The 24603-nt window shown below is 55.2% G+C and overlaps 1 protein-coding gene across 1 annotated transcript; it reads left to right on the top strand.

Moving 5' to 3' along the window:
• The first annotated feature begins 6670 nt into the window (after nucleotides 1–6670).
• On the top strand, nucleotides 6671–20296 carry MEX3A (mex-3 RNA binding family member A). The gene is made up of 2 exons (XM_075525270.1): nucleotides 6671–7499; nucleotides 19149–20296. Exons 1-2 carry the CDS (start codon nucleotides 7031–7033, stop codon nucleotides 20252–20254), a joined length of 1575 nt encoding a protein of 524 aa, XP_075381385.1. The 5' UTR covers nucleotides 6671–7030; the 3' UTR covers nucleotides 20255–20296.
• The last annotated feature ends 4307 nt before the right edge of the window (nucleotides 20297–24603 follow it).

The raw sequence follows: 24603 nt of genomic DNA, 5'->3' as shown, positions 1-24603 counted from the left end.
AAATCAGGAATCGTCTGCTTGCGGAAGATGGGATTCCAATGGGAAGAAAAAGTATTCCTTGGAAAATGAACTCCGTGTATAAGCAGCAGGAATAAGGGGAGAGCGCGACCCTGAAACTGAAACCCCCTTTGGATCCCAGACCTAAAATCAGCCAGATTTCCAGTTGAAGGAGTTTTTTCCACAACCTTAGGGCAGTTTTTCCAAAAAACCTCATGACCGGGAGTCCAAAACCTCCACATTTACAATCACGATCAAGTCTGCAAATCGCTCAGCACCAGCAGTCCCACCGCCAGATTGTCCCTGTAGCTTAGCGCTCCATCTGCAGCCAATATGCCGAGCTCTTAACAAAATTGAGGGGTTTTTAAATCTGGTCTCCTGGGCCTGATCCCATGGACCTGGACTCACCAAAACCAACGGACCTCAAGGAGCTTTGGATCAAAGCTTTGCGGTAATTTACTTATCTCACAGAAGAGCTTAATTAACAAATGTTTGCAAAGCACTTTAGGATCCCTGCACGGAGAGCAAGATACCTCTTGCTATCAGTCCTGTCTACAAAGCAAAGAGGTTTAAAATCAACGCGCAGCAAATGAATTGTAAGGGCGGTCGCAGCCACAGATGGGGCTGCAGTGACGTACCCTCGGGTGGATCGGCCACCACGGAGGGCAGATTAATTTCTGAACCTCGTGCCGCAGGAAACGGCCAGCACACGGAGCCGCCGGATGAGCTTGTGGGCTCAAAGCTCCACGTAGCCGCAGGGCGCGGAGGATCCCTTCCAGCTTTCGAGTGCTTGGGATACTCCTGTTTCGCACGCAGCTGAGCAGTTATCGAAATGAGCCGCCCAGGGATGGGGAGGTGATGCCTCGGAGCTCTCGCAGTGATGCTACCCCAGCTCCAGTCTCACATGAAATGAAGATGAAGAAAAGCCTAAAAAAGGTCTCCCGGTCACAAGCAGCAGTTTTCCCTCCCTGCTGCCCATCCCACCCTTGTCTTCTCGCAGCAGTTTGCGGGAATGGGGATGCTCCCCCAGCACTAAAGCTTTTCTAGCAGCTGCCGTCTCTCAAATACCTCTTTCCCCCGCACTCGCGTACTTTCAGGGGGAAGAGGGATGCAGCACTGGGAAATGCCAAACTTTGCTTTGCATTGATGACACAAATGAACCTAGAAAGCTTCTTTCCCGTGTTTGCTCTTCCTGATGAATGTAAGTTACTGTTTTGCCTAAGGACAGTCTGCTGGCACCACCTCAGTCAATGTCAGCTTTATTCTTGCCTTCGACAGGACTTTCTATTACAAGCCGTGGTGCCCGGCCTCCCCTCCCCGACGGCTCTGGCATCGGCAGCAGTTGCAGTTTGCAGTTTCTTCCTTTTCTTTGATCATTCTGCAACCTATTGCCTAGGAAAGGGGTGAGGAGCACGTGACGCTGCTATACGATCCCAACCTCTCTGCTTGGCGGAGTCTTCCGTCGTCCCTGGTTTTAATTAATACTTTTTTTTTTTACCCTGACAGTAATTCAGGGATGTGGATTTTAAAACATTTGGAAATACCAACTTTGTAACTAGAAACACTGTGTTTCTGCCAAAACCTTGGTAGGAACGTTTGCAGAGTGGATGTAGCTGTGCACACCCGCGGCAAACTACTCGGCTCGCAATCCAACACTACCTGGAACCAAAAAATAACCTTTTACTCCCACGTCCAGGGAGCTGCAAACATTCCAGCCTCCGACAGTCCCGGGATGTGAGCCCCAGTGATCTATTCCAGCTCATCAAATCAATTCAAGCCACATGGCAGCGCTAACTTTAACCTGAATTACTACTGAAATACAGCTTCCCCGGAGGGCACCGATGCCAAACGGTAGGCAAGATCATCCCGAAGCAGCTGCTATCATCGTGAGGAGGATCAAAGTCTTGGTTGGAGCCCAGCTCCGCCCCCAAAATATTGTATGAACCGAGAAACGTTGCTATCAGGGACCCATCAGGATTAGTCATTGCCCATGGTGCCAATTCTTGCCATTTTTCTATGAGCGTTCCTGTTTGCCTGAAATTCCCAGCTCCGTGAGTCATGTGAATATGCGCGAGTAGGAATTTTCATTTTTTGAAGTGAGTTTCTAGACCTGTGGCTGTGCAGAGCAGCGAGGTGATGTAACTCCAGTGAAATCTGAAAGCCCCAGGAGAAGGCAAATGAAAAGAAACCCCATAGTCATTATTTTTGTGGAGTCACGCAAACTTTTCAGTTAGTTCTATGATTTCTGGGCCTGGCTTGTGCTGTTTGAAAGCTTGGAGCTGGAGCTCTGCGGTTCTGTCTCTTTTTTTTTTTTTTCTCTTTTTTTTCCTTTCACTTTATGATTTCGAGGGGCACTTTCTTCTCCTGAAAGCTCCAGGACAGAACTTAAAATGGAGGTGGGAAGCAAATCTGTGTCCCTAAAATGACGTGATACCTACAGAGGAGGCATCTTTATCGGCTTCATGAATGAGATCAAACTTTGACAGATGAAAATGTTGCTCTAGAATTTACAGGACAAAATACAACACTTCCCCACGATACCGCAGCGCCCTGTACGCACGTGTGTGTATGCGCACGGAGGCACGTATGAACGCACACCCACGTTATGAACGCACCTGCATATAGACGTATGTACGCACAAAACACTCCATATAAAAATACATTATTCGCAGCTTATGTACGTACTTCAAGTCAACGCTCACCACTTGCCCACTCGCTTTATGCGTTTGCATTTTGCACACGCACGCCTGTACCACACGCGCTTACACGGATACACGCGGTCTTTTTACACGGTTTTAAGCGTGCGAGCGAGGCAGATTCAGCAGGTGCGTGAAGAGTAACGGGCAGCGTGTATGTGAACATCCACATGTATTAAACGCACGTATTTTTTGTCCGTACAACCTCCACGCGGCACAGGGGACTGAGAGCGTCCGTATGAAACGAACACTCGGTGTGATGCGTGTGGGTGTGCATACAGAGCCGCTATCCATCATATCACCCTACAAACAGACGCCACCTCTTAGACGAAGGAAAAAATCCCAAACTGCCAGACTTTCACAAGTCCCATCACCATGCAAAGGTTAAAAAAAAAAAAAAAAAAGAGTAATTCAAGACGCTGTTCTACAATCATGACCAAAACGAGCCACGTGAAATGCAACAGCGTGTGAGGTGGGCTCTTCTGTTCTTAGCTATACTTTTTTTCCTTTTTTTGAGCGCTCACAACACAAACACCGAAACCTCTAACCCCACAGCAGCTCCGCTCCAGGTCCTGCATCCCTGGGAACCTGCCACCACCAGCCCTGCCGGCCGCTGTCCCAGCATCTCCCTGACTTTGTGCTACGGATGGGGAAACCTGGATGCCAAAACAAAACGAAAGCAAAATTCCCATTCCCAAAGTGCCTGGGCAAACTTGCAGGGAAAGCTATAGCAACACCTTACCGTCTGAGTCAGTGGATGAGACATTTCCTTGTGCTGGGTGCCCCATCTGCTTAGTTCATCTGCAAGCTGAGATCTTCTGCTTGTAGACCCAGAAGGAGGAGGGGGGGGGGGAAGAGAGAGAAACCTTGCTGCAAGGAGCTGAGAGCCAGAGAGAGGAAATCATACAAAATACAGTGGGGGGTAGAAAATTCCTGCCTCGGTGACAAGGCATCAGTGCCACCATCCCCCCGGCTCCGTCCCCAGCCAGAGCCGCAGACGTCGCCTCTGCCAGAGCTGCAGTGCAATGTGGCTCGATGGGAGCCTCGCATCTTTCTGCATTGTCTCTCTCCAGTGTAAGCTCATGCAATCTCATTTCATGGGAGAGACATCTGGTTTGATTCAAAAGGAAGAAAGGGGAAGAGGGGAGAAACTCACACACCCGCAGCCCAGCCTTGCTGGCGGGGAGCTGGAAAGCTATTTTCAATGCTTGCCTCTGCGCTAAATCGCTCCTCATTTCAATGAGAAAAGCTGGCCGAGGGAGCAGGGCTGTCCCATGGCTCTCCCCCAGCAGCCCCAGTTTGCAGAGGGGGCTTTGCTGGGGCAGGGAGCCAAGGGCCGGGAGGCTGAGCCCCAGCTCGGGGCTCCTGTGCCCGGAGCCACCGCGGGGCCTTGGGGTGCCGGGGGGTTCCCCCTTCTCCTCTCTTTCCGGGATTCCCGGTCCTGCTGGACACACGGTTTCAGCCCTCAAACACTTGTGGTTTTGGTTGGGGGTCTTCCCAACACAAGACTGAAGCCTCCGTGTTCAGGGGGGACCCAGCACCCCTTCGAAGGCCGTGTCCCCCTTCACGTGAGCATGAAGCCCCGTCCATGGGAGGTGGGCTCACCCCTGATGGTGACCCGCCCCGTCACGCCCAGTCCCCTTCTCCCCACCGTTCACCCCGCCGACTCTGGTGCCGCTGCCAGCCTATGGCCCACACCGTTCCACCTTGAGGTGTCCCTGCCTAGCCACCGCTTCTCCCAAAGGTCCCCGCTATCCCAGTGGATCTCTAGGCTCCCAACCCTTGCCCTCTCCACAGCACCCCTCACGGGTGGGCAGTGGCAGGTCCCCACACAGACCCTCCTGACAGGTCCCCATGCAGCCCCCCCTCCACCCGTGACCCCTCCATGCTGAGGGGCACATGGCGGGTCCCCATGCAGACCCCTTCCACCCATGGCTCCTCTGTACCAGAGTGGATGCCGTCGCGTCCCCACGCACACCTCCTCCACTTCTGGCCCTGCCATGCCCAGGGTGGGCATGGCGGGTCCCCACGCAGCCCCCTCCATCCATTGCACAGCAGATCCCCACGCAGCCCCCTCTGCCCATGGCACGGCAGGTCCTCCCACAGCCCCCTCCACCCATGACCCCTCCATGCTGGGGTGCACATGGTGGGTCCCCATGCAGACCCCTTCCACCCATGGCTCTTCTGTGCCAGAGTGGATTCTGGTGGGTCCCCATGCACACCTCCTCCACTTGTGGTCCCGCCATGGGGTATGCACGGTGAGTATCCACACAGCCCCCTCCACTCATGGCACGGCAGGTCCCCTTGCAGCCCCCTCCACCCATTGCACGGTGGGTGCCCCCGCAGGCCCCTCCACCCTTGTCACAGCAGGTCCCCACGCAGCCCCCTCCACCCATGACACGGCAGGTCCCCTTGCAGCCCCCTCCACCCATTGCACGGTGGGTGCCCCCGCAGGCCCCTCCACCCTTGTCACAGCAGGTCCCCACGCAGCCCCCTCCACCCATGACACAGTGGGTCCCCACGCATGGCAGGTCCCCATGCATCCCCCTCCACCCATGTCACAGAGGGTCCCCCTGCAGCCCCCTCTACCCATTCATTGCATGGCGGATGCCCATGCAGCCCCCTCCACCCATGTCACAGTGGGTCCCCACACAGCCCCCTCCACCCATGTCACAGTGGGTGCCCACGCAGCCCCCTCCACCCCTGGTCACAGCAGGCCCCCACACAGCCCCCTCCACCCATGTCACAGTGGGTCCCCACACAGCCCCCTCCACCCATTGCACGGTGGGTGCCCCTGCAGCCCCCTCCACCCGTGTCACGGCGGGTCCCCACGCAGCCCCCTCCACCCATGACATGGCAGGTCTTTGCGCAGCACCCTCCACCCATTTCACAGTGGGTCCCCATGCAGCCCCCTCCACCCGTGTCATGGCAGGTCCCCGCGCAGCCCCCTCCACACGTGTCACAGTGGGTCCCCATGCAGGTCCCTCTGCAGGGCAGGTCCCCCCGCAGCCCCCTCCACCCGTGTCACGGCGGGTCCCCACGCAGCCCCCTCCACTCATGACATGGCAGGTCCCCGCGCAGCCCCCTCCACCCATTGCACGGTGGGTGCCCCTGCAGCCCCCTCCACCCGTGTCACGGCGGGTCCCCCCGCAGCCCCCTCCACCCATGACATGGCACGTCCCCCCGCAGCCCCCTCCACCCATTGCACGGTGGGTCCCCACGCAGGGCCCTCTGCAGGGCAGGTCCCCCCGCAGCCCCCTCCACCCGTGTCACGGCGGGTCCCCACGCAGCCCCCTCCACCCATGACATGGCAGGTCCCCGCGCAGCCCCCTCCACACGTGTCACGGTGGGTCCCCACGCAGGTCCCTCTGCAGGGCAGGTCCCCCCGCAGCCCCCTCCACCCGTGTCACGGCGGGTCCCCACGCAGCCCCCTCCACTCATGACATGGCACGTCCCCCCGCAGCCCCCTCCACCCGTGTCACGGCGGGTCCCCCCGCAGCCCCCTCCACTCATGACATGGCAGGTCCCCCCGCAGCCCCCTCCACCCATGTCACGGCGGGTCCCCACGCAGCCCCCTCCACTCATGACATGGCAGGTCCCCGCGCAGCCCCCTCCACACGTGTCACAGTGGGTCCCCACGCAGGTCCCTCTGCAGGGCAGGTCCCCCCGCAGCCCCCTCCACCCGTGTCGCGGCGGGTCCCCCCGCAGCCCCCTCCACCCATGACATGGCACGTCCCCCCGCAGCCCCCTCCACCCATTGCACGGTGGGTCCCCACGCAGGGCCCTCTGCAGGGCAGGTCCCCCCGCAGCCCCCTCCACCCGTGTCGCGGCGGGTCCCCCGCAGCCCCCGCCACCCGCGGTCCCCCCGCCGCCCGCGGGCCGCCGCCGGCGCGCCGGAGGGGGTGTGCGCGGCGGCCGGGGACTACATCCCCCAGCAGGCCGCGGGCCGGGGCAGCTCCCGCTGCGCCCAGCCGCCTTCAAACAAAAGAGTTTTCCCCCCGCGGGGCTCCGCGCCGCCCCGCGCCCCGCCGGCCCTCCGCACAGCCCGGCGGCGGCTGGGAGCCGGGGGCGGAGGCGGCGGCGGGGGGACCCCGGCGGGCTGGAAGTGCCTGGGCGAGGGAGCTCGGGTTACAGAGAGAAAGGGGCTTGGCCAGGCAGAGGGGAGGTGGGCGGAGGGTCCTTTTCTCTGTCTGTTTCTCTCCCTCTGCCTTTTTTTTTTTCCCTTCTCCCTCCCGAGCTCTTTGTGTCCCCCCCCCCACTCCCCTCCTCTCGCTCTCACACCCCCCCCTCCCCAACCAACCACCACCACCCAACCCCCTCTCAAGTCTTTGTTAGCCATGCCTAGCCTGGTAGTACCAGGGATAATGGAAAGGAACGGGGGTTTCGGCGATTTAGGCTGTTTCGGTGGGAGCGGCAAAGACAGAGCGCTGCTGGAGGATGACCGGGCGCTGCAGCTCGCCCTGGACCAGCTCTGCCTGCTGGGGCTAGGCGAGCCTTCCTCCTCCTCCTCCTCCTCCGCCGTGGTGCTGGTGGAGGACAGCAACAACAACAACAATAACCCGCCGCCGCCGCCGCCGCAGCAGCCCCCGCCGCCGCCGCCGCCGCCGCAGCAGCAGCCGCCGCCGCCGCCGCCGCCGCCGCCGCCGGCCCCGAAGGGCTCGTCGGCGCCCAGCGCCGGGGCGGCGGAGCCCAAGTTGTGCGCGCTGTACAAGGAGGCCGAGCTGCGGCTCAAGAGCAGCTCCAACACCACCGAGTGCGTCCCGGTGCCCAGCTCCGAGCACGTGGCCGAGATCGTGGGCCGGCAAGGTGAGCGCCGGGGCGCGGGTCCCCGCCCGGCCGCCGGTTCCCCCCCCCCCCCCCCCCGCCCGGCCGGGCCCCTTCCTCGGGAAACTTCCCCCCGCCGCCCGCGGCATCCCCGCGGCCGGGAGGGCCGGGGACCGCCCCGCCGGGGGGCCCCGCCAACTTCCCCCGCGGCTCGCCCCTCGCCGCTCCCTCCCTCCCATTGTTCGGGGCCGGGGCCGGGGCCGGGCGGGCACCCGCGCCCCGGCCGGCTCAGCCCCGCCGGGGACAAAGCGGAGCGGGCAGCCCGCCTCCCGCCCGGGCGGAGCGGGACTCCCGGGGCTGCGGACGGGTCGCTGCTCTTCTGGCAGGGGGGCTTTTTTTTGGGGGGCGGGGGGGGATCTATAGGAATGCCTGCGTGGGCTTGTCCGGCTGCCTGCACCGGAGCCCCGAGCCCGTCGCTCCTCCGGTTCTGCGAAAGAGCTGTTCCTGAACCGCGCTCTCCGCCCTCCTCCTCCTTTAAAAAAAAGAAAAAAAAAAGAAAATAAAGCGGGGGGAGGAAGGAAGGGAGCCGGGCTGGCTGCCGGCTGAGCCCGGCCCCTGCTCCCCGCGCCCCGGCCGGGCTCGGCGCCGTGGGGAGAAAAATCCCCTTTGTTGGGTTCGGCGGAGCGAGGGGGTGTGGTTGTGCCGGGGCTCGCCGGGGCCGGGCGGGCGAGCTGCCGGGCCTAGCACGGGGCCAAACAACCGATTAATGGAAGTTGAACTCCTTCTGCAACCATGTGACTGGCAGGGACCCCGGAGCGGGCACCCGACCGTCCCGCGTGGGCCCCCACGCACGCCTCCGCCGCCCGGCCCCGCCGCTGACCACGCTCGGCGACAGTGATGCTTTTGTTCTCCTTACGGCTCTGTTCGGAGCGAGGTGGAATGGAGGAGGGCTTAAAAAAAAAAAATTATATATATATATATATATATACACACCACACCCACTCTTAAGTCACCCCTCGCCCACCCCCACCGCTCCGGGCTCCCGAGTGTGCGTGTGGGGGCGAGGTGCGCGGCGGGGAGGGCAGCTCCACCGAGCCGCCCGTTGGCATTGCGGGAGCCGTGGCAGGGTTAAAACATGGGGCTGGCGAGAGAAGTTTTTGTGTCGCTTACAGAGGCAAAAAAAAAAAAAAAAATAATAATAGTGTGGCTAAGTGGGATTTTTTTTTTTTTTTTCTTTCTCTAAGCAAGTAACTTGACGCTCTGGAAGTGTGACGGGCAGAGACTGCGGCTCCAAATCCAGATGCTTCCTCTTGGGTTGGGAATTGAAATCACCCGAGCAGGGGGGTTTGCATTTTGACATGGGGGGGGGGGGGCTCCTCGGGGCCAGTGCTCGCAGAAGGGGACGTGCGGAGGCTGAGGTGGGCAAGGGGAAGCCGCGGGGAGAGGGATACCAATGGCTAATGGCTGTGCATCGTTACGCCGGAGCATGTTACGGGAACAATGGGGCCTCCGGTGCCTCGGCTCTCTCCCACCGGCGAAGCCAGAGCCTGGTCCCCACGCTGGGATGGAGAGCGGGCAGGAGCGCGGGGGGGTCTGCACACAGGGCGTCTGCAGCGGAGGGAACGGCTCTTGCTCTGGCTTCGCCCCCCCGCCACGCTGGGATCGTGGCCCCTGCGCCGGGGAGTTGGGGAAAGAGGGGGTGAAGGTATGGCCGAGAAGATCCCCCCTGGGCCTGATCCTCCCCGTGATGCTTTTACACCGCCGCGAGCTGAGCGCAGCCAGAAATGGCGGGGCTTTGCACCAACTCTGTGCTGGCGGGTGCAAGGCTGTGGAGAATCAGGCCCCCTTTGTTTAATAAAGTTAGAAAAGAGAGAGGATTCGGCAGGCGGAATCGAGGGGAAACGTTAGACGATGCGGGAGGTGCCCGGGCTATTTTCTTCCTGGATCTCACTGCTGCCCCAAACTCCCGAGAAGGGGGTGTGTTTCGATGTGTTCGGTACGCAGCGGCGTGCCCGTTGTGGCCGGAGTGATGGAGAGGAACGTGGAGACCTGGATTTTTTCCACCATTTTTAGTGTGTGAGGGCTTTCCCACATCTGGGAAACCGGGAAATGTCAGTGGGCCAGAGCCGCGGCAAGGCGGACTCGGCAGCGCTCCATCGGTTAGTGGGTCAGACAGCGTGAGCTGTGCCCCTCTATAGAGGCGGGTGGGCCGGATCCTGTGCTGGTCGCAACCAAGATTGCTTCGGCAGAGTCTCCGCAGCCACAGCTCTTACTCCAGCAGAGATTGTGGCTCACACTTGTTTTTAAAGGCCTATGGGAATGTCTCCTGGGTCTTGTTTTTGTGTGGAAGGCTGGATTACGAGGGTCTGCTCTCAGATGGAGCTGGGTGCAGGGCATCCTGGGGGGGCCGAATCCTGCGCTCCCGTGGACACCTGACGAGGAATCCCGGGGGGAACCCAGAAACTGCAGACTGTCACCCCCTTGGTAATACTGCTCACGGGGCTGACGGTTTTCTAAGGAAATGAGTGTTTTATGGGTACTTGTGAATGAACATCTTGGAAAAGAGAGGGGGGCAAAAAGTAATAATGAAATAAAAATTATTTCAGGGCTTTAACTGGTAACAGGGTCGAGCTTTTTCTTTAACTTGCTATTTTCTGATCTGACGAAGCACGCTGTTCCTTCATATTATTTTAAAATAATATCTACCATCTTTGAAAGTGTACCTTACTGACGTGTATGTGTGGAAGGGACCTGGATCTGGGCACAGGAGCCCTTTTACGTGCATCTGGCAATGGGATTTCCACCTGCCGTAAGACTGCCCTTTACTTTGCCGGAAGAGCATAAAGGCACTTGAGTATAAATAAGGCTCAAGCCCCATATATTTTTATTGGAACGTTTGTAAGTGTGATTTGCGAAGAGGTTTAATTGTGGCGGAGTGGGTGGCTCCCCTTCGAACGAGAGATGCTGCAGGAGCTAAACCGGTGCTTGGCGGCTCCCTGCTCTCCCCAGGAACTGTTAACGTGCCCTCGCGGAGCCAATCGCGTGCTGGAAACCTCGCTTGAGTTTGCGGTGGTGCCGGTTTGTGCGCTGAATTCGAGCAGCGCTTCTTCAGCGGCGCGACCGCTAGCCGGGCGGGATGGGGGACTCACTGGGACGAGATCGTGGACTGCTGAAAGGGGGACTTTGCGGGAATTGGCCGGACAGGCGCTGAGAGCTGCTCCTCCGCCGTGATGCCCCAGGTGTCTCCGCGGTGGAGAGCTGGGTGGCTGGTGGGATGTGCCAAGGACTGCTTTGCAAATTGGAGTGACTGAGAGGAGACTGGAAAAGGAAGGATGAGGGGATAAAGTCGTAACAATCCCTTTGACCGACATTTATGACCTTCCACTCTGCCCCTGGCCACGGTTGGCAATGACTTCCCTTCCCTGGCTGGAAGTGGAGCCATGACCTCCATGCATGCCCTCCTCTTGCTGCTAGGGTGGGGAGCAGGGACGTCTCTGCCTGTGTCGTGGCTCCTGCAGATCGTTCCCCCCTTCCCTTGGCGCGTGGCAAGAGTGTGAACTCCAGCCGTGCTGCGCTTGGGTGGCTGAACCTCCTGGCATGTGCCGCGGCATGCACGGTGCTCCCTGGTTCTGGAGCCGGTCTGGGCCTGCGTGGTGCATTGGGGTGCTTCGTGGCTCTTGCATTTTGCTTGCCAACTCTTCTCGTGGGCACCTTCCCTGCAACACCCTTTCCGGGACTGCGCGTGTTCTCAGAGCCACACAGATAAATTTGCCAAGGTATAAAGACAAGCACTGAAGTGGTTTGCAGGTGATTTTTGAGGAGATGGTGGGGCACCAAGGGAGTTGCAAAGGAGAAGGTTCTTGCAACCCAAGGGTGTGGGTTGAGAATGGAGAGATGCTGGGAAGAGCGGAGAGTGTCTAAAGGTGTTATGCTTTGGCGGTTCAGACTGTGAACTTGGAAAGGGGCAGAAATCCTCAGCCACCGAGATGTCCAGGGTCTTCCCTAGAAGTCACCTGAGGCAGGTGTAGATCAGACTGATGAGGATGCGTATGAGACTTTTCTGCCAATGTTCAATCTGCTCCCACTGACAAACTGGGCTGCTGTCAGTGGAGCCGGGGAAGATGCTGCTGGACTTTAAGCGGGGCATGTTTAAGGCTGGGTCTTGTAGTTAGGGAGACACGGTCATGATTCTTTGTGTGCCTGGTGTGTGCAGGCGCGGGGAGAAGGTAGCGGGTCAGTTGGGCTTCGTGCTGCATGGAGCACAGCAGTGCAAGCTGCCTGCTCCCAGCAGGTACCTTCCCTAGAAGAGGATTTTTGCTCTCATCGATAGTAGCATCCATTGTCACCTGTACCCAGAGACACCCTTTGATGAAGCATCTCCCAGCCTGCTCTAACCAGCCTGTTGTCAACAGGAATGAGATTATGTGAGAGAGGAGCTTAACATAAATTGCTCTTTCTTGGCAAGGTGAAGTCAAATAACAAGAGGCCCCACTAACCCCAGGTGATTGGGCTCTTTGTGTAGCTCCAAACATGCTCTAACGCTTTTCAGCATTTTAAAAATAGTCCAAGGAAGCCTTTTTCATTGAGGAAGTCTGATGATTGCAGCTCCCCCACCCACCATGTGGAGGTGGATGTACAGCATCCGAGAAGCAGCGAGGGGGGTCAGATCCTGTTGTCTGCTTGCTTCGCGTAAATCTTGGAGCTAAAGCCACCCGGTCTTGTGGGGCCTGAAAACCAACCTCGTTACGCCCCTCTAGCAGCTTGAGATGGGCCTTAAAGGGAGAGAGAAATTGCAGTCGGTGTCAGAATGTTATAAAGTGTTAATGAGAATCCATCTGAATTTACACCAGGGAAAAGTGCAGAACGGGATCGACTTTGTGCGGTTTGAACTAGAGGTGGGAGGAGAAAATGGGTCTGGGAGAGAGACAAAGGGAATTTTCTAGGGAGACACGCACGCTCCGCGCATCGGATCCGGCTGCTGGATGCCGCGCTGACCGAGTGAACCACGCCGCAGAGCAGCCGGCCGGAATCTAGGGCAGTGGGAAAGCGTGCTGGCGTTGGGTGGGCCCCCCGTTCCTGCCTTTGTCTGGCAGCCTCCTCCTCCTGCGTCCCCCCCTCCGGCTCGCCTTGCCCCGCTTTTCCCCGCACGCCGTCCGGCTCCAAGCGTGTGCAGGATTGTGCCATGCAGGGGGCCGCGGTCACACCCACCCTGATGTGATGCATTGCTGGCAGAGAGCGGCTGCCATGCTCGGGGCCGGGGGCTTCCAGCCCGAGTTCCCAACTTTCCTCCGCCGCACAACAAGGCGGCGATTGTCCGTGGCATCTGGGTTGTTGCTTTTGGGTCGCGCTGCTTTTGCTTTTTTGGGTTTTTGCCCCCCCCCCCCCCCCCCTTTTTTTTTAATAAACAACTTTCATCGCTGCATGAAAAAAGCTTAAAATCGCTGCACTGAAATGAGGTGGTTGCTTATTTTCGTGGCGTGGTGGTGTGTTGGGTTTTTTTTTCCCCTTGTAAACACAACTTGCATCATCAGTACAATAAAACCTCAATGCAAAGGGATTTAGTTGTTTGTTTGTGGTCCTTTTGTGTGCATTTGTGTTTTTTGACACCACTTTCATCAGATTTTCAATGCAGCAAAATCTTACCCCACAGATATTCAGGAGGGTTTATTTGTGATGTTCTTTGTGTGCTTGTCTTTTAACATGGCTTTCATCTTAAATGGGAAAAGAATGCCCCACCTTACCAGAGATATTTGAGGGTTGTTTATTTTATGGTCCTCTTTAATTTTATTACTATAACAGAAAAAAGGCCAAGTCCTAATTTGCCCTTAGGCTCTCTTACACCACACCGGCAATGTCAAAATGTCCTAAGTGGGGTATTTACAGGTGTAATTTACACCAGTGCAGTGTAAAGGTGCCTTAGTATAAATGAGAAGAGGGCTAAAAATCTTTTGTCTGTAGAGATAATTTTGTATCTGATGAAAACAAGAAATGTAAGGACCTGGAGTGATTTGTGTGGTGTGGTTTTTTTTAAAAAAAAAGAAAACAAAACAGAAAAACCCAACCAAACAAAAAACCCCCCACACCTCGGGGCTGGATCCTTAGCTGTCTGCTGTAAGCTGGTACAGCATCTCTGGGGCTTTCAGGTGAAGCCCACACTTCTGGGCATAAACCGGCACGTGCTGGAGGTGTGCCAGTTTGTGCCAGATTAAGACCCTCTAGGCTGCATCACTAGCAGTACGTACCTGTGCAGGATCTGGCCTTCTGGCAGCAGTAAGGAGCAGGTTGTCAGCGGGTTTAACTCCGAATTTACATCAAAGTAAAACATCCGATGGAACTACTCCATAGGCACGGCCGCATTTTCCATCGCACCGTCCTTCTGCTGGCATTTACACCGTGCATGGCGCAGTGGGCACATCCAGGGCACATCCATCCCGTGCGCTTTTCCTGCTGCCAGAGCAGCGTACGGGAGCCTCGGTGTAAACCACGGTGAGGTCCCATGGAAGCACGTTGGTTTTACACCACTCTGAGTGAGAAAAGATTTGGGATGGGTTCGTGCAAAGTAAATGACAGTCGGATCGGATGCGTCCTACCCCCTTGTTGCCCTTGTGAGCAACTGCCTTAGCTGGGCAGGTGGCCCAAGCTCTTGAAGCCATCTCTGTTCGTTTTGACGGATTTATTTACCCCTGATGCAGGGGTAAGCACAGAGGAGAATGTGGCTGTGCACCCAAATCTCCCCCCGCTTCCCCCACCCCACCCCTCCCCAGTTTGGCAATGTCTAGACTCGATTTATTTATTTGTTTTTAGCCAGAGCTAGCTGCTCTGCGGATTAATTCCAGTTAGATAACTGGTCTGGGTGCCAGAGGCTCGACAGTCCTCAAGGGTTTGTTCCTGTATGTTAACATTTGTGGCTTACTAGGGTAATTTGCAAACACATTTACTTTGAGTCAATTGGCAATCAGTTAACTGAAGTTAAAAAGAAAAAGGGGTGGGGGGAGGAAATAATCGTACAAGCCTCCTTTGCAAAATGCTTTGGGATCTGTGTTACTGGCAAAAACCAGAATAATAGAAGTTAGGTAGTGGAAACACAACAAGAAAGGGCTTAATTCTCTCTCTAATATAAAAATCTAACTGGCAGGAGTCTGCCAGGGATCAATTAGCAGATGTCTGCGCACTGCCTTAAAGAGTAGAACGCTACAGCAAAGTTATATATTATTATAGTTTCTGCAGGTCCTTTTCTCCTCTTAGTTTTACATTTTTAACACCACCTACTAAGCAGTTCTCTCCCCTTTTAATAATCCGCCGAGTAAAGCGGTTTGTTGCATGTTGTTTTCAAATTTCAGTTACGCACGAAGAAAGCCTTGCATTAAAAAAAAAAACCCGTACAGGAACAAATTTCATTGGAAAAAAGCACATAGGACCGTGCTACTCATCTGGCCAGGATATAAAGGGCCACATCCTCATCTGGCTGTGCTCTGTCAGAATCGGAGCGATGTCAAAGAAGGCTCAGCCCCTATTTAGTTGTGCGAAGCAAGGTCAGGGTTGGGGTTGAGATGGGCTGGGAGCCTTGGCACTAAGTGGGTAAATCAGATTTAAGCCCAGCCTGATTTTAGCGGATGTAAATCAGTGCAGCTCTCTTGGAAGTTGGTGGAGTTATCTGGATTTATACTGCTGATGGCTTGGCCTATTGTCGGCACCAATTTAGAGCTGCGAGAGATCTGGGCCGCTGAACCTGCTGGGCTGCTGGTCTTGATGGAGTTGGTCTAATTTCCTGTGGGGTTATTTTCTCCAGTTTTTAAGCACAGGATTCCCCCATCTGTCTGTCTCTGCAAAGCTGGCTTTCCTGTCTGCAGGCCTGCACGGAGACCCTCCCTCCTCCTCCCCCTGCTTCTCACACCATCGACTGCACCATGCGTCCTTTTGTCCGTTTCTAGATCCTCCCTCCCCCTCTCGCCATGCTCTCTCCTTGCCCGTCTCCCTTTTGCCATTTTGGGGTGTCTCTCCTTTGCCTCCACACCCCTAATTCTCCTCCTCCCTCGGAGGGGTCACAGCGTGCCTCTCCCTCAATTTCCATCACCTTTCCTCCATCCCTAACTCACTCCCACCCGCTCCAGCTCGTGTAACTCGCTTACGTTTGCCCTCATTCATGTGTATTCCTTGCCACCGTTTCCTTCCATCTGTCCCCAGCATGGAGCCCCCGTTCTTTGTCACTGCTCTGCTTGCCTGACCCTCCGTGTCACCTCCTTGATTGTTTCCTGTCGCGCTGGGCTCAGATCCCTCTCCCCCCACACGCAGTCATTGTCCCGTGGCTTAGAAAAACGCTGAACCCAAGCCCAGCCCTGACAAACGCCTACCTGAGGTCCTTTTGCAAACGAGAGCAAGCCCTGCGCTCCTGGGAGGCGGAACGTGGGTCACTGAGGAATTCAGCCCATGCTACTTCAGTCTGGGGTGATGCCCGGGAGTCCTTTCCAGCACCCCGATGCTTGCTGCTAACACCCCCTTTCTTTCCATGCGACGCTCCGGTGATATCCCTGGGGAAATGGTGGCATCTCGGTTAATCTTCCTAAGATGGAATCTCCATCTTTGGAGTGAGCAGCATAGGAGCGGAGCAGGGAAATGTCTGCCAGGGATGGGTCAGGGAGAGCCGAGCCTGCCCTGGGGCTGTGGGAGGGCATAGGTGACCCCTTACGGTTTTATCCCGCCCTCCACGGGCTCCTCGGGATGAACTTTTATTCTGTGATTTTGTCTGCGTGGTTTTATTCTACGGTTGTGTCGTGCCTAGCACCGTAAAGTCCTGTTCTTTGAGTTTCCGAAGTACTAATAATACAACATTGTAGATGACCATCGGTCCACATCAACTGTTTAGAAACTTTACTAAACAAAGCGTTGCAAATATACTTCAGGGTGCAAACTCAGCGGGGAGTAACGTGAGCTACGTTGGACTTGGCAGGGAGTGGATTTGGTTTGGATTTTGGGGATTTGCCCAGCTCCTTCTCTGGGTCAGATCTAGCATTTCCATTCCCCAGGAACGTGAAATTAGTGGCTTAGAGATGGGTTTAATGCAGCAGCATCGCAATGCTAAGTATTATAGGAAGTTTTGCAGTAACACAGAGCAAGAGACAGCCATTCTTCCCATTCCACAAATGGGGGACTGACGCTCAGAGAGCTGAAGTAGCTCTGAGGAGTTAAAAGTCGCACTGGGAGTCGACGGCAAAGTCAGGATTTGCCGGCACGTGTCCTACACCAATGCCAAGACCCTCTGACAGGCGGTGGGGTTTCAAAGCTATGCTGGGAGGTTTCGTGTTCGCGCGGTCTCCTGCCGCTTGACGAGGCTGCACCCCGGTGCCCATGCGATGTTGCGAGATGCGAGTGTGACCCGTCAGGCTGAGCATGCTTTGTGCAGCTGTAACTATTGGTTGTACCGTGTGCGGCGCCTGCCACCGCTGCGAGCGCGGGGAATTATTCTTGTCAGCTGTAGTGGCACGAGGCTCTGTTTTTATCACTAAAGGTGCGGGGTTCGATTCTTGCTAATGATACGTGGTGGCGGGATCGTTACATTCCTGTAAATACCCCGGTGTCACAAGTCTGTGTCTCTTGAGAGGAGCTGCAGATAAGTGGCAGCACTGAGTGAGTGGCAGCCCTGGACTCCCAGCTGATAGAGATGTTGTTATTTATTAGGATCTGTATAAATAATAATGTTCCAGCCCACGAGCTGAGGAATCTTAATTTCTTGGTTGCAGAAGCATCGTTTGCAGGTCATCTTGTGTTAAAGTATGATGTCAGTGTAGTACGTTGAGGAAAACTTGCTGGTGTCAGATGGTCAGAGGACAAGAGATGGGCTCCTTTTGGGGTGGGGAGGAGGTGGGGGATCTCACAGAGGTTTCAATGCCATATCCTGATCCTCTTGTTCCGTGAGCCCTGAGTCAGACATCTGAATCCTTGGGAAACCAGGGCAAAATGCTCGCCTTACTCCATCTACGCTAGTAGAAATGCAGTGCCCTGGAGAATCACATTTTTTTAATTTTTCTTAGAGACCCGAGCTTAGAGCAGACCTCCGCGCCGAGGAAACCCCCGTCTGCATGGGAACTTGGTGCCAGGCTTTGAAAATGCCTTCAGGCACCGAGTAAGGCTTTTGGAGAGAGGGGTCAGAGGGACAGCAGCAGGGAGGGTTTCCAGAAGTAGTTTAGAAAACCGTGCCACATCTGTAAAAATATTTAGTTGCTTGATGGCATCCTAGTGTCATCTAGGAACCTGGAGTCACACAGCTGGCTCTAAACCCCTCTAAAAAACGATTTGGAAGCCAAAACACACTCAAAAGTCTCTTGCCTTTTTTGGAAAAGCAGAAAGATGTTTTCTGAGCTGTAAGGAGCAGGGGGAATGGGCTTGGTGGGCTCCAGGGAGGTGGATACTGATGTACAAGAACACCGGCATGGCAAGTGACCTCAGGAACGGGTCCGAGTGCCCGGACCGCTGTGGTGGCGAGGCCTGCGGCCACCAGCGTTTGATACACCAGATGGAGAGTCAAGGGAAAAACGCAGCCCTTGGCTGGATGGCCTCCCCTCCCCGGGCAGCCGCCGCCATGCCTTCGCTGGATGGCCTCCCCTCCCCGGGCAGCCGCCGCCATGCCTTCGCTGGATGGCCTCCCCTCCCCGGGCAGCCGCCGCCATGCCTTCGCTGCGGCTCCCGGTGAGCACCAGGAGCAGGGGTCTGCGCACAGCCTGCGGCGGGGCTCTGCGTGGGCACGGGAGGGCAGCCCTGCCTCATTTTGTGCTGTTTTGACCCCAAAGCAAATACTGGCATCCTGCTATCCCCCAGCCTTCTACCGGTGCTGACATCTGGGGTCCCACTGTGACTGAACTTGGGAGCCCAAATGGCTGCATCTCTGCTACCCCCCCAAACTTGGCCCCCCAAAAGTGACTCGGGTCACACCGGATTCACCCCAAAAGCTCCACAGTAGGACAAGAGTCCCCATGGAGGGCTCTGCTCTCTTGAGTTATGGCAGACGTCTCTCCCCTCGTGCTCCCCGTGAGCTGGCGCAGGGTGGCAAAGGGGCTCCACATTGGCCACGTCTGGCCGTGGACTCAGTGTCCCCCTGCTTTCTCCTGTCATCTCCAGCCTCTCTCGTGGTCCTGTGTGTCAGCCGAATCCTTCCTGTCCCGAGAGCCACTCTGACGAGAGGGGAGCCAGGGCGGCCATCTTCTCCGAGGGGCAACATGGCGGGGCCTGGGCATCAGCAGGGACAGGCTTTCCTCACAGGGACTGCTGGCCCAGGGGGAGGGCTTGAATCCCCCCCCTCCTCGGCTCCTGGTGCCTGTGGGTGTGTGAAAGGGAGATCTCTGAGGGGTGATGGCTGAGGAGCGGCTGATTTCTGAGGGGAGGCGGCTGAAGGGGATTGTGTGGTGGGGGGCAGTACACAAAATGGCGACACCCGCCTGAGGATGAGGGAGCTCCTGGGGAGCTCCTGAGGGAGCAGCTCTCTGGGGATGGTGAGGGGGAAACCTTCCTCTGGCGTTTTTCCTGTCAGGGTTAGGGGGGAAAGGGCCATTCCCACATTTCAGGTCCCCGGGCAGTGGCTGCTGCGTGGTGCAGGGCCTGCTGAAAACATGGCAGCTCAACCTGGTTTCCTGAGGAGAGGGGAGGGCAGCGGGACAGCCTCTCTAACCTCCCTGCCTTGTTTTCTCTCTCTTCCCCAAGGCTGCAAGATCAAAGCCCTGCGGGCAAAGACCAACACCTACATCAAGACGCCAGTGCGGGGTGAGGAGCCGGTCTTCATGGTGACGGGACGGCGGGAGGACGTGGCCATGGCCCGGCGAGAGATCATCTCCGCTGCCGAGCACTTCTCCATGATCAGGGCCTCCCGCAACAAGGCTGGCACCACTTTTGGCAGCGCTCCCACCTTGCCGGGGCAAGTCACCATCCGGGTGCGCGTGCCCTACCGTGTGGTGGGCTTGGTGGTGGGCCCCAAAGGAGCCACCATCAAGCGGATCCAGCAGCAGACCAACACCTACATCATCACGCCCAGCCGGGACCGGGACCCCGTCTTCGAAATCACCGGCGCGCCGGGCAACGTTGAGCGCGCCCGGGAGGAGATCGAGACCCACATCGCGGTGAGGACGGGCAAGATCCTGGAGTACAACAACGAGAACGACTTCCTCTCCAGCAGCCCCGACTCCGGCATGGAGAACCGCTACTCGGAGGCCTGGCGGGTCCATACGCCGGCGCCGGGCTGCAAGCCCCTCTCCACCTTCCGGCAGAACAGCCTGGGGTGCATCGGCGACTGCTCCGTCGACCCCGTCTACGAGACCCCCCGGCTGAATGACCAAAACGACTTCAATTACGGTTACCTCTTCCCCAACTATGGCGTGAACAAGCAAGATCTGTATTATGGGGTGCCAGAGTCGGGTGCCCCGATGTGGGCTGGGCAGGAGAACACCAACCCCGTCTCGGTGCTCTTCTCGAAGCAGCAGCGGTCCAGCAGTACCGGCGCCATCCACCCAAATTCACATCGCTCCCCGTCCTCCTCCATCCAAGAGCCCAATCTCTCCGGTCTCCCCAGGCGGTCGCAGGGGGAACCGCTCCAAGGGTTTTCCAAGCTGGGGACGACTACCGCTGCCCGGACGTCTGTCTCCAGCAGCCGCGAGTGCATGGTGTGTTTCGAAAGCGAAGTTACGGCAGCTCTGGTGCCGTGCGGCCACAACCTCTTCTGCATGGAGTGTGCCGTGAGGATCTGTGAGAGGACTGATCCGGAGTGCCCGGTTTGCCACGCTGCAGCCACTCAGGCCATTAGAATATTTTCCTAAAGAGACAGAGCAGGGCATTGGGGTGGGGGGGTGGGGGTAGGAAGGGAGCGTGGGGGGGTCCAGGAAAGAAAAATGATGATGATAATAATAATAATAATAATGATGATAATGATGATAATAATAATAATAATAATGACACCTGAAGAACAAACAAATGAATGAAAGAATAAATTAATTTAAAGAAGAAGAAGAAGAAAAAAAAAGAAATTATTTTACAAGCAATGTATGTTATTTTTTAAAAAAAAAAGTGAATAATAAAATTAAAATGAATAGCAAAGCCAGAAATTTTGAAGGGCGAACGATGCTCCAGCCTGCAATGTCTTTTTTAAAACAAGTACTCTGAACGCACACTCGGATCTCGCAAGCAAAGCGGTTTAGTTCAGTTTTTTTTGGTGGTGAGATTGGGACTTCTCTGCATTGACCAAGCCAGGCCATCTCGATCGGACGGGGAAGGGAGCAGGGACGCGGGGAGGGCCCTGCCAGCCTTTCTTCTCCAGCCACGTTCAATCTTCATCTTGGTCTGAAGCCCCTACTCTCCTCCCCCCCAGGGATGTCAGCCCAACTGGGAGCTCAGAAAGAAACAAATAGAAAGAAAGGAAAACGGATGACGGGGATTTAGAAAAACAAAAAAGAAACCATCAACCTCTGGGAACCTGTTAGAACGAGGGCACAACTGTATTACCTCAAAGATTTAAACAAAAAAAAAAAAAACCACAGCAGCTAAAGAACTTTTATTGTTTTCCTTTTTTTCTAAAAAAAAACCAAACAAAAAACCACAAAAAAAAGAAAATCAAAAAAAAAGAAGATGAAGAAATAAAAATGACGCCGGTGAAACTGAAGAAGGTTTGGAAGAACCTATTGGAATCACACTGGGCGATGAGCATTTATTTTATTATTCTGAGCCACCGTGGAGTCTGGAACTTTGTTCTTTTTTTCCTTATCCGAGCAGGGATTTGTTCATCAGACGAATCAGGAGTCACTAACAGGGTATTTCAAAAGCAGTCCTGAGTTCCCATCCATGGGGGGAGTGTATCGACTTCCGCGTTTCCGTAGTTCACTCTTCATCCTTTTTTCCAAGTGATGCCAGCTGCAGCTACACCCAACACGCATGCGCACGCGCACACGCACGCACACACATAACATTGTGCTTTTCTTTTCTTAAAAAATATATATATCGCACCAAAACCTAAGAAAGACGATCATGCAATACAGGCAATGAGCCCATATGAAACCAACATGCATCCCAACAGAAAGCAAAAAAACCCCGAGTTTATATATATAATTTTGTTGTCGTCGTTTTTAAACTGGACCAAAACTTTTGTTACCCAAAACCGAGTGGGGGAAAAAAAAAAAGAAGAAAAAGTATTTCTTTATGGACCAAAACCTCTTCAGCTGTCCTTTACCTGGATCTTCCTGAGGTTGGCCACTTTTATATATTATATTTTTTTCAGAATGAAACAAAACAAAAAAAAAATTGCCTTGTTGAACATCCTTTAATCATTTCGAGACTCCTGGTTTTGTTAAATCAGATACTTTTTAAACCATTGGGAAGTGGGAGAGGATGGGCTTCGAATCTGGCTTCCGTGCCAATGCACACAAGATGCAAGCCAGCGTCTTAACATCACCAGGTTTGTGGAACCAGTCTCTGGATGCCAAAATGCTGTGATGGTAAAGATGTGTGTTGGATTAACCTATCAAGTACCATATACCTAGCTATAAATATATGTGTATATATATATATAGGCACTTAACTCATCAAGCACCTATATATATATATATGTGTATATACAATTATATATATATAATTTTTCTCCCACCACCACCGCTTCCCCGTTTCCTACCCCTCGACTTCTGCTCACAGATCCTGGACCCTGATTTAGAACTGAACCAACAAGTTTCACAACTTGGCAGAGGCAGTTCTACAGCAAAAAAAAAAAAAAAAAAACAAACAAAAACAAAACAAAACAAAAATCGCCTGAGATTTTTTGTTTCCCTTCAGTTACAGGAGACTTTATTTTCATCGTAATAATGTTCCTGGGAACATCCCCTCTTCTGCTCAGTTTGCTGCCGCTTGCTCCCGGTTGCTGCCTCCACCCCGGTATGGTCTGCTCGAGCCATCCTCGGCCACCGGAGGAGAGGCTGAGCTTGCCACTCTCGGGGCAGGCTGCTCCGGTGCTCTGCGTCGATAAAGATCCACTTTCGATCTTCAGATATCGGGTGGAGGGGCGTGAAATGATGTGCCTCCACCATTTTGCATCAACGGTAAAATATTACGTAGGGGCAAGAGGTAGATGGAGGGGTGGACGACGTTCCTAGGCTCTGTAGTGGATGCTGATGTTTTGGAAAAAGTGGAAAAAAAAAAAAAAAGAAAAAAAAAAAGCTGTGCTAAAGGGACACTGTCGGGTCGAATTTGTACTCACCTCCTCCCCAAAGCTTTAAGAAATCTCCGGCCGCTCGGTTCTCCCGGCCCTGTGGTGTGCACAGCCGTTTGCGCCGGGACCGGGTCGGGATGCGAGCGCTTCCCAGGGGAAGGCGCCGCGTTTTGGACCCGCCGGTGTGGGTGCCGTGTGGGAGCCGTGGGGCGACGGAGGGCTGGGGGTGCTGGCCAGCCCTGCTCCGGCCGGACTCCCAAAGCCTCCACGGCCCGGTGCTGTCCCAGGGCACAGATGTGAAAGCCATCCCCCGTGGAAGCGTGGCCTCGGCAAAGGCTTCAGAGCCCCGGCCGGCTCTGGCCACATCCTTTCTAAAACTGGCCCAGTTCTCGTTCAAAATCTGGCTTCGGTTTGGTCCCAGTAAAAGAAGGGGAAGGGAGAGGGGGAACGTTTCTGTTCTCGGGCGGTAACCTCTCCCCTCCCCAGGCGCACCACCTCCTCCGTCATGTCCCGTCCCGTCCCCCCACCCCAGGGTTGTATTTTTAACCGTTCATTGTGCAAAATTCTCCCGCTGATGTCGAGAGAGTGGTTGGGGCAAGAACTGGGTTGTGGGGGCGGGCGGGGGCGGGCGGGGAGGGGGGATCCAACCACCCTTCGAAGGGGCGTTCGGAAATGTTCGTGTTGGTAATGGAGGGGATTTAGCTGGAAACTGCAACGGCAAATGCTTCCCTGGCCGAGTCCCCCGGGGCCGATATGTTAGTTGAGTTGACTAGTCGTTCTTGGCTGAGTGAAGTCTGTTCGTGGTAATGTGAGCAAGTTTTTGATCAATGTCTTTATTTGATGCCAGGTTGTGAAGAGGTGGGTGGGAGCGGGGAGGGGGGAAGGAGACACCCGTGTCGGGGACCTGGGGTGGGGGGGACCTATTCTAGCACTGACCCTAGGGAGTGGGGAGGGGGGAAGGTCCGGGGGGCTCTTGTCTGCTCCTTTTATCTCCTCCCTTACCTTAACAAGCGAAAAACGATGTAAAAGCCTCCTGCATGCTGAAAAATGTTAGAGAAAAAAAAAAAAACCTTTCTTTTTAAAAAAAAAAAAGGAAAAATAATAAAAAAAAAGGAGTAATGACCCAAACAAACGTCCATGCTTGCTGATCGGAACCGGAGGGGGGCTGTCCGTCTGTCCAGGCAGCGGCACGTCTGCCCCTCTCTGCAGACGAGGTTCCTCCTCAAGTCTCCAAGTTGGCCTTTAATAAAATCTTCAGTTCCAATAACCTTTATATATATATATATATACATATATATATACATATACATATATATTAAAAGAAAGCTTGATGTAGCAGTTCTAGTTTAAAATGAATAGAAGTATTTCGGCCCCTGTTTTATTTTGATTTCTCCTTTTCCCCTGCTTTCCCCCGTACCCTCACCGACTCCATATTTTGATGTAGCAACTTCGGAAGAAAGAAAAACAGGCGCTGTAAACGCACCGAGAGCTACCTCTGGCCCGAGACGGGGCTGCACGGGGGGCTCGGGCAGTGCGGGAGAGCTGCGGCCCCCGCCGCTCCCCGGCCCGACACGGGCGCCCGGAGAGGGGCAGCCCCGGGCCCTGCCTGTTAGCATCCTAGGGGAGCCCGGTCGCGGGGCTTAAGCAACAAATTTGCGTAACTTTTTTTTTTTTTTTTTTCTCTCTTTTTAAATATATGTATATATATAAAAATCTTAAAAAAAAAAAAATAAAAACAAAAAACAAGAAAAATGCCCATGACCTTAACTATTTGCTCTGACTTGTATCTTCCTTGATAGGTGACTAAAAATGGCTTGTTGGTCTAATTCACCAGCAATAACGTTAACTAAAGACAGACCCCTCCTCCCTGCACCCTGCCCTTCTCTGCAGCAAGGTCCGAGCCCCCGCGCGCCGCGCGCGTCCGCTTTCCTCCTTCCCTCCCGCCCCGCGGGGCTGCCTTTGGTGACCGACCTTGCA

The sequence above is a fragment of the Mycteria americana genome, chromosome 25, assembly GCF_035582795.1.
Source record: "Mycteria americana isolate JAX WOST 10 ecotype Jacksonville Zoo and Gardens chromosome 25, USCA_MyAme_1.0, whole genome shotgun sequence".
Lineage (NCBI taxonomy): Eukaryota > Metazoa > Chordata > Aves > Ciconiiformes > Ciconiidae > Mycteria > Mycteria americana.
Note: the sequence above shows the minus strand (reverse complement) of the source record. Positions and strands in the feature narration are given on the sequence as shown.